At 49.4% G+C, this 10,137-nt stretch overlaps 1 protein-coding gene across 1 annotated transcript; it reads left to right on the top strand.

Moving 5' to 3' along the window:
* The first annotated feature begins 5,458 nt into the window (after positions 1-5,458).
* Positions 5,459-9,290, top strand: IER3IP1 (immediate early response 3 interacting protein 1). The gene is made up of 3 exons (XM_069746547.1): positions 5,459-5,589; positions 5,975-6,076; positions 8,432-9,290. The coding sequence occupies exons 1-3, from the start codon at positions 5,499-5,501 to the stop codon at positions 8,485-8,487; spliced, it is 249 nt and encodes an 82-aa protein (XP_069602648.1). The 5' UTR covers positions 5,459-5,498; the 3' UTR covers positions 8,488-9,290.
* The last annotated feature ends 847 nt before the right edge of the window (positions 9,291-10,137 follow it).

Raw genomic sequence — 10,137 nt, 5'->3', positions numbered from 1 at the left:
CTGTGACAGGCGATGAAAAGGTTACCAAAGTTCAGTCATCAATTGATGATTACTACTCTCATCATCATACCCCTAATCTCACCGAGAGCAGGCGTGGCTGATGAGAGTATTCACCAAGCGGCACCTGTGCATAGTAAAAAAGATGTCAGCGAGATATGTAGTTAGAGCAGTGCATGTTTATCCTTACTGAATATGTATTTAGCTAATAAAGGAATAAAATAAAAATGGTGGGGGTCCCGCTTATTTTTAATAACCAGCTGAGGGAAAGCAGACCAGCTGGGGGGTGGTGTTATTATTCTGAAAAGGGGGCAATAAACATGGAACTTCCCAGGCTATTAATATCAGTTCACATCTGTCTACGTAGCCTTTACTGGTTGATAAAAAGGGGAGACCCCCCAAAAAAAATGACGTGGGGTTCGCCTATTTTTAATATCCAGCAAAGGCTATGCAGACAGCTGCAGGCTGATATTAATAGCCTGGGAAGTTGTCATGGATATTGGCCCCTTCCCAGACTAATAACACCAGCTCTAAGTCGCACCACAAATGATGTATCCATTAGATGCGTTATTTCTGGCACTTAGCTTTGGTTCTTTGCGCATGTCCTGATTCGTTAGCAAGCGGGGTGATGGTTTTGGGGTTGATGTCAGCTGTGTAATGTTTGCTGACATCAAGCCCGGGGGTTAGTAATGGAGAGGTGTCTATCAGACACCCCCATTACTAACCCTGTAGTAAAAAGTGATAAACAGACACACAGAGAGAAGTCCTTTAATAGTACAAAAGACTCCCCGACCATCTTTTACTCATTTATTACCTTTAAAAAAAATCAAATAATCCAAAGGGGTCCGCCGTAGATCCATCCTACGTCCCGCGATGATCCCCAACTCTGCTACGTCCAGATGGTGTGTTGAGCGGTGACATCAGTAATGTGACCACTCGGCGCTGTCGCTGGAGCACACTGACAGTGGAGCGTGAATTCGGCTGCCGCGTCGAACGCTGACATCAGTAATGTGACCACTTGGCGCGGTCACTGGAGCACACTGACAGTGGAGTGTGAATTCGGCTGCTGCGACGAGCGCTGACATCAGTAATGTGACCACTCGGCGCGGTCACTGGAGCACACTGACAGTGGAGCGTGAATTCGGCTGCCGCGTCGAACGCTGACATCAGTAATGTGACCACTTGGCGCGGTCACTGGAGCACACTGACAGTGGAGTGTGAATTCGGCTGCTGCGACGAGAGCTGACATCAGTAATGTGACCACTCGGCGCTGTCGCTGGAGCACACTGACAGTGGAGTGTGAATTCGGCTGCTGCGACGAGCGCTGACATCAGTAATGTGACCACTCGGCGCTGTCGCTGGAGCACACTGACAGTGGAGTGTGAATTCGGCTGCTGCGACGAGCGCTGACATCAGTAATGTGACCACTCGGCGCGGTCACTGGAGCACACTGACAGTGGAGCGTGAATTCGGCTGCTGCGACCAGCGCTGACATCAGTAATGTGACCACTCGGCGCGGTCGCGGGAGCACACTGACAGTGGAGCGTGAATTCGGCTGCTGCGACCAGCGCTGACATCAGTAATGTGACCACTCGGCGCGGTCGCTGGAGCACACTGACAGTGGAGCGTGAATTCGGCTGCTGCGACGAGCGCTGACATCAGTAATGTGACCAGTTGGCGCGGTCGCTGGAGCACACTGAAAGTGGAGCGAGAATTCGGCTGCTGCGACGAGCGCTGACATCAGTAATGTGACCGCTCGGCGCGGTCGCTGGAGCACACTGACAGTGGAGCGAGAATTCGGCTGCTGCGACGAGCGCTGACATCAGTAATGTGACCACTCGGCGCGGTCGCTGGAGCACACTCACAGTGGAGCGTGAATTCGGCTGCTGCGACGAGCGCTGACATCAGTAATGTGATCACTTGGCGCGGTCGCTGGAGCACACTGACAGTGGAGTGAGAATTCGGCTGCTGCGACATGCGCTGACATCAGTAATGTGACCACTCGGCGCGGTCGCTGGAGCACACTGACAGTGGAGCGTGAATTCGGCTGCTGCGACGAGCGCTGACATCAGTAATGTGACCACTCGGCGCGGTCGCTGGAGCACACTGACAGTGGAGCGTGAATTCGGCTGCTGCGACGAGAGCTGACATCAGTAATGTGACCACTTGGCGCTGTCGCTGGAGCACACTGACAGTGGAGCGTGAATTCGGCTGCTGCGACGAGAGCTGACATCAGTAATGTGACCACTCGGCGCGGTCGCTGGAGCACACTGACAGTGGAGCGTGAATTCGGCTGCTGCGACGAGCGCTGACATCAGTAATGTGACCACTCGGCGCGGTCGCTGGAGCACACTGACAGTGGAGCGAGAATTCGGCTGCTGCGACGAGAGCTGACATCAGTAATGTGACCACTCGGCGCGGTCGCTGGAGCACACTGACAGTGGAGCGTGAATTCGGCTGCTGCGACGAGCGCTGACATCAGTAATGTGACCACTCGGCGCGGTCGCTGGAGCACACTGACAGTGGAGCGTGAATTCGGCTGCTGCGACGAGCGCTGACATCAGTAATGTGACCACTCGGCGCGGTCGCTGGAGCACACTGACAGTGGAGCGAGAATTCGGCTGCTGCGACGAGAGCTGACATCAGTAATGTGACCACTCGGCGCGGTCGCTGGAGCACACTGACAGTGGAGCGTGAATTCGGCTGCTGCGATGAGCGCTGACATCAGTAATGTGACCACTCGGCGCGGTCGCTGGAGCACACTGACAGTGGAGCGTGAATTCGGCTGCTACGACGAGCGCTGACATCAGTAATGTGACCACTCGGCGCGGTCGCTGGAGCACACTGACAGTGGAGCGTGAATTCGGCTGCTGCGACGAGCGCTGACATCAGTAATGTGACCACTCGGCGCGGTCGCTGGAGCACACTGACAGTGGAGCGAGAATTCGGCTGCTGCGACGAGAGCTGACATCAGTAATGTGACCACTCGGCGCGGTCGCTGGAGCACACTGACAGTGGAGCGTGAATTCGGCTGCTGCGACGAGCGCTGACATCAGTAATGTGACCACTTGGCGCTGTCGCTGGAGCACACTGACAGTGGAGCGTGAATTCGGCTGCTGCGACGAGCGCTGACATCAGTAATGTGACCACTCGGCGCGGTCGCTGGAGCACACTGACAGTGGAGCGTGAATTCGGCTGCTGCGACGAGCGCTGACATCAGTAATGTGACCACTCGGCGCGGTCGCTGGAGCACACTGACAGTGGAGCGTGAATTCGGCTGCTGCGACGAGCGCTGACATCAGTAACGTGACCACTCGGCGCGGTCGCTGGAGCACACTGACAGTGGAGCGTGAATTCGGCTGCTGCGACGAGCGCTGACATCAGTAAGGTTATCGCAGTTCATATGGGATTAACTGATGTAACCTTACTGACGTCAGCGCTCGGCCCAGCAGCCGGAGTCGCACGCTGTCAGTATAAAAGTAAAATTTCTGTGTTTTCTTCTTAACTCCCCATAAAAAAGCTAATCAATCACTTGACAATGCGCTAAATACATAGCTAAAAAATATTAAAAATGGCACCTGCACTGCAATAAATTAGTGAACGCAACTCTCACAGAAATAACATAGTAACATAGTAACATAGTTAGTAAGGCCGAAAAAAGACATTTGTCCATCCAGTTCAGCCTATATTCCATCATAATAAATACCCAGATCTACGTCCTTCTACAGAACCTAATAATTGTATGATACAATATTGTTCTGCTCCAGGAAGACATCCAGGCCTCTCTTGAACCCCTCGACTGAGTTCGCCATCACCACCTCCTCAGGCAAGCAATTCCAGATTCTTACTGCCCTAACAGTAAAGAATCCTCTTCTATGTTGGTGGAAAAACCTTCTCTCCTCCAGACGCAAAGAATGCCCCCTTGTGCCCGTCACCTTCCTTGGTATAAACAGATCCTCAGCGAGATATTTGTATTGTCCCCTTATATACTTATACATGGTTATTAGATCGCCCCTCAGTCGTCTTTTTTCTAGACTAAATAATCCTAATTTCGCTAATCTATCTGGGTATTGTAGTTCTCCCATCCCCTTTATTAATTTTGTTGCCCTCCTTTGTACTCTCTCTAGTTCCATTATATCCTTCCTGAGCACCGGTGCCCAAAACTGGACACAGTACTCCATGTGCGGTCTAACTAGGGATTTGTACAGAGGCAGTATAATGCTCTCATCATGTGTATCCAGACCTCTTTTAATGCACCCCATGATCCTGTTTGCCTTGGCAGCTGCTGCCTGGCACTGGCTGCTCCAGGTAAGTTTATCATTAACTAGGATCCCCAAGTCCTTCTCCCTGTCAGATTTACCCAGTGGTTTCCCGTTCAGTGTGTAATGGTGATATTGATTCCTTCTTCCCATGTGTATAACCTTACATTTATCATTGTTAAACCTCATCTGCCACCTTTCAGCCCAAGTTTCCAACTTATCCAGATCCATCTGTAGCAGAATACTATCTTCTCTTGTATTAACTGCTTTACATAGTTTTGTATCATCTGCAAATATCGATATTTTACTGTGTAAACCTTCTACCAGATCATTAATGAATATGTTGAAGAGAACAGGTCCCAATACTGACCCCTGCGGTACCCCACTGGTCACAGCGACCCAGTTAGAGACTATACCATTTATAACCACCCTCTGCTTTCTATCACTAAGCCAGTTACTAACCCATTTACACACATTTTCCCCCAGACCAAGCATTCTCATTTTGTGTACCAACCTCTTGTGCGGCACGGTATCAAACGCTTTGGAAAAATCGAGATATACCACATCCAGTGACTCACCGTGGTCCAGTCTATAGCTTACCTCTTCATAAAAACTGATTAGATTGGTTTGACAGGAGCGATTTCTCATAAAGCCATGCTGATATGGAGTTAAACAGTTATTCTCATTGAGATAATCCAGAATAACATCCCTCAGAAACCCTTCAAATATTTTACCAACAATAGAGGTTAGACTTACTGGCCTATAATTTCCAGGTTCACTTTTAGAGCCCTTTTTGAATATTGGCACCACATTTGCTATGCGCCAGTCCTGCGGAACAGACCCTGTCGCTATAGAGTCACTAAAAATAAGAAATAATGGTTTATCTATTCCATTACTTAGTTCTCTTAGTACTCGTGGGTGTATGCCATCCGGACCCGGAGATTTATCTATTTTAATCTTATTTAGACGGTTTCGCACCTCTTCTTGGGTTAGATTGGTGACCCTTAATATAGGGTTTTCATTGTTTCTTGGGATTTCACCAATCCCAAGTGAATTCACTTTTGTAAATGACCAAGACAATAAAAAAAAACCTTATGACTGATGACAATATACCTCCCCTGGCTCTAGACTTAGCGCCTTCGCGATGCTATCCATTTTGTCCCACAGTTCGATCCGTCCCAGCTGATTCCTGCGCTCCCCACTAGTCGCCGCCACGTCACACCCAGGGAGTCCACCAACAAGATGGCGTTCACGCTGTACTCGCTCCTGCAGGCCGCACTGCTGTGTGTGAACGCGGTGGCCGTCCTGCATGAGGAGCGGTTTCTGAGCAAAAGTGAGAGCTGCGGGTAACGGGAATTGGACGGGGAGGAGGAGGAGAACCCCGAGGGTGCGGAGAGGGCTGACATAGTCCGCTGCCACATAGTTACACTGTATGGAGCCTGACACCTGTTAAACTTCAGCTCCCAGAATGCCCTGGCAGACAACTGAACCTGCAGCGGTGATCTGCTGCTGCGAGGAATTGTGGGAGTTGTAGTTTACAATAGCTGGAGAGCCAGCATCTGTGTCAGAGCAGGGGGAAACTACAACGCCCAACATGTAATGATAGGAGTTGTAGTGGAATTGGATTGTAAGCTCCGGTGGTGGGTTTTTCTTTTCTGCACCTGTCACTTTTGGCTGTGCCTGGTGGTGACCCCGATTTCTCATGCTTGTGTCCGCAGTCGGCTGGGGCGCTGATCAGGGGATCGGAGGTTTTGGAGAAGAACCCGGAGTCAAGTCCCAGATGATGAACCTTGTGCGCTCCGTACGGACAGTGATGAGAGGTAAACGTCACCATCTCTGAAGATTTTGTACACACTTAAATCCCTGCTCTTTCTATGCTTAGGAGTCCAGTAGGCGGTCGTACACACTGATTGGCCCCGCCCACTGGACTCCTGAGCATAAAACAAGGAGGAATTAGTTCTAGGGTTGAGCGACCTTGACTTTTTTAGGGTCGAGCCGGGTTTTGCGAAACCCGACTATCTCAAAAGTCGAGTCGAGTGAAATCGGCCGATTATGGCGAAAAGTCGAGGATCGACCGAAACACGAAACCCAATGCAAAGGCAATGGGATATTTTTTTTTTATTTTTTTTTCTCTGTCTCTGTCTCTGTCTCTGTCTCTGTCTCTGTCTCTGTCTCTGTCTCTGTCTCTGTCCCTGAACTGAAAAGCTGGTGTTACACAGTGCAAATCGCTACAGCGCACAAGCGACAACATGGCGATAGGCGTCCACGCCCCTAAGACCTATGTCATCACTCTGCCCACGCCCCTTCATTGGCTGAAAAAAATGGTGCCAAGCGCGTCATACGAAACGCGACTTTGGCGCGAAAGTCGCGTACCGCATGGCCGACCCCACACAGGGATCGGGTCGGGTTTCATGAAACCCGACTTTGCCAAAAGTCGGCGACTTTTGAAAATGACCGATCCGTTTCGCTCAACCCTAATTAGTTCTACTGATACTTTTTGTCGTCCAAAAAATCTATATATCCATCTGCTCCACTCTGATGTGCCGCCTCCAGACATGGCGCCCCCGATTCATCATTTGCTTTCTCTTTTTTTTTTTTTTGCTATGTTGTTTTTACTTACTTTCTTTTTCCAAGTGGTTAATAAGTTTTGCGTAGAATAAAAAAAAAAAAAAAAGTTATTTATTTTTTCTTTTAACTTGTTTTGCGAAAAATGTCACAAGATTCTTCTAAAATTTGTGCGAAAAATATCTGGCATCCATAAAATCATTCATGTGAGAAGGGACTGGTGTCCGTTGATGACAAAATTTGCGACTTTTTTTGGTTTTAAAAAAAAAAAAAAAAAAAAAAAAAAGCTGCCATAAGCCCCTTATGTAGTCACTTCTGTGTTGCTGAATACTTGGGCGCTCTTTCACCTTCGCTCATGGGCGGACACCTCAACAGAACCCACCTGATAAGATTTTTTTAAAGGTTCAATGTATTTTATGTATTTTATTATTCTTTTATCCGTATTGGGGACGGCCATTGGCTTTTAGCAGCATGTAGAGATGAGCTTTACTGCAGCCGTATGGACCATAGGGAACAAAAGGCTCGAGATTAGAGTTGAGCGAATATGTTTGGAATCGGTCACCAAATCTGAACTTGCCATTTTGGTCCTCTATTCGCGCCAAATTTGTGTTTGATGATCAGTTCCGAACATATTGTTCATTTCTACCCCCCGTTGACTCCAATGGCTTTCTACTGTGTTTGGTGAATATTGCAAAAACAATATTCACCGCCGATCGTAATTAGAACCGAATTTTGAAAATTTCGCTCAACACTACTCGAGATGACTTCTATAGAAGAGTGTTGTGGGCGTGCTTAAAGGGAGTGTCCAGTGAAAAGAAGTTGGGATAGGTGATCTGTGGGGGTCTGACTGCTTGGCAGAAAGGGGAACTTTTATTCCAGTGAGCATGTCCCAATGCTACTTCATTCATTCTCAATGGGGCTGCTGGAAAAACCCAAGTGTATCACTCAGCAGCCTCATAGTAAATGAAAGGAGTGGCAGGTGGGGGCGTGCTCGCTGGAGTGGTGGGTGGGAGTGAGCTCGCTGGTGTGGCGGGTGGGGGCGAGCTCGCTGGTGTGGCGGGTGGGGGCGGGCTCGCTGGTGTGGCGGGTGGGGGCGGGTTCGCTGGTGTGGCGGGTGGGGGCGGGCTCGCTGGTGTGGCGGGTGGGGGGGAGCTCGCTGGAGTGGCGGGTGGGGGCGAGCTCGCTGGAGGGGCGGCGAGCCCGCTGGAGTGGCGGGTGGGGGCGAGGTCGCTGAGGTGGCCGGTGGGAGCTCGCTCGCCGGTGTGGCGGGTGGGGGCGAGCTCGCTGGAGTGGCGGGTGGGGGCGTGCTCGCTGGAGTGGCGGCGAGCTCGCTGGAGTGGCGGGTGGGGGCGTGCTCGCTGGAGTGGCGGGTGGGGGCGAGGTCGCTGTAGTGGCGGGTGGGGGCGTACTCGCTGGAGTGGCGGGTGGGGGCGAGCTCGCTGGAGTGGCGGGCGGGCATTGTCACTGCTGCGTTCTAACAGGAATCAGTTCCTTGTTCTGTTGATCGGTGCAGGTCCCAGCGGGCAGATACCTGATGGGTTGTATTCACCGGACAGCCCCTTTAAGACTCAGTCACCAAAACGTTCTACATTTTTTTTTCTATCTTGCAGTTCCCCTAATAATCGTCAATTCGGCAACGATCGTGCTCCTCCTATTATTTGGATGAAGACTCTCTTGTCCCTTCTTGTGAAGACTGACCTGGACGGATGACCCCACCACCTCAGACTGTCCCCCTCCTCCGGCTCGAGCGCTGCGCCGTCTGTGCTGTGCATTTTTCCAAATACTCTTAATATACGCCCAATCTGAAGACTGAGACACCGGGATCTACATACAGTTGTGCCCACCCGCCTCGCAGTCGGCAAAATGATCAGCGCGCACCACACTCCTATATTTTGGCTTTTTGGACTTTGTACCAGTGTCGGCAGCATTTACTGTCTATGGCAGCGATGTGCAGCCTGTGGCTCTCCTGCAGCAGACCTGCGACCCATGAGCCGCCATCTACACCTGTGACGGGCAGGTATCCACCACGAGATTTAATAATGAAGTGTGTACCTTGGGCCACGTTCACACGTTCAGTATTTGTAAGCCAAAATTACTGATGTAAAATACCGAACGTGTGAACATGGCCTTAAGGTGTGACTCCCAATATGTGCTGTGCTTGGCTTTTTACAGCAGTCCCATAGACAGTGAACTGATCAGCTGCAGTTAGTTTTACACACCCTCCCCTGGTCCAAAGCCGAGTCTCCGCCGCTGCTGTCGGTCTTTGTGTGCATTGTGAGGGTCCCAGAGGAAAGTCCCTGGCAGCGACCATTGTATGCATATCAGGCCGGGGAATGTCATATGATGGGTGCAGAGCTCTCCCTACACTGCAGTGTTCCACACTATTGCAGCACATGGTCTTTTTGTATTTTTTTTCCGTTTCTTTGTATGTAGGTTTTGGGGGAAGAAAAATAAAAACGCATCATAAAACCCTGTCTGAAAAAAGGTGGGTTAGTTAATACATTGAGCTGCTGCAAAGGTCTACAGATGGGAACCTCACAGAACATTGCATCTGACTAAAATGGAAACCTAAATCTGGTATTTGTTTGTTTGTTTGTTTCTTTTAAAAATTGTTGTTTGATTTTGCCATATAACTATGTCTTTAAAAAGTACAGGTATATATCAGAAATCTTGCAATTTTCACATTGGCCACTAGGTCTTATAGGAGGCTCACTTCCTGTTCTGTCCAGATGATTTCAGCAGCCACATGGACATAGGCAGAAACAGATGGCTACTGACTCATTAACTTCTAAAGGAGAGCTGTCTAGGCATGCTCTCGTCTGGACATAACCTATTGTGAATGGTGGATCCTGTGTTATCTACTGTATATAGAGGTGTTATCAGTCATTGTCACAGCTCACCTACTCCTCCTCCTGTACAATGACTGATAACACCTCTATATACAGTAAATAACACAGGATCCACCATTCACAATAGATGATGTCACAGCTCACCTACTCCTCCTCCTGTACATCACCTATTGTGAATGGTGGATCGTCTATATAACACCTCTATATACAGTAGATATCAGTCATACAGGAGGAGGAGGTGAGTTGTGACATCACCTATTGTGAATGGTGGATCCTGTGTTATCTACTGTATATAGAGGTGTTATCAGTCATTGTACAGGAGGCGGTGGTGAGCTGTGACATCACCTATTGTGAGAGTGTGTGTATATATATATATATATATATATATATATATATATATATATATATATATATATATATATATATATATACAGTACAGACCAAAAGTTTGGACACACCTTCTCATT

The sequence above is a fragment of the Ranitomeya imitator genome, chromosome 1 (genome assembly GCF_032444005.1).
Source record: "Ranitomeya imitator isolate aRanImi1 chromosome 1, aRanImi1.pri, whole genome shotgun sequence".
In the NCBI taxonomy this organism is placed as follows: Eukaryota; Metazoa; Chordata; class Amphibia; order Anura; family Dendrobatidae; genus Ranitomeya; species Ranitomeya imitator.
This window is presented reverse-complemented; position numbering and strand designations above follow the sequence as displayed.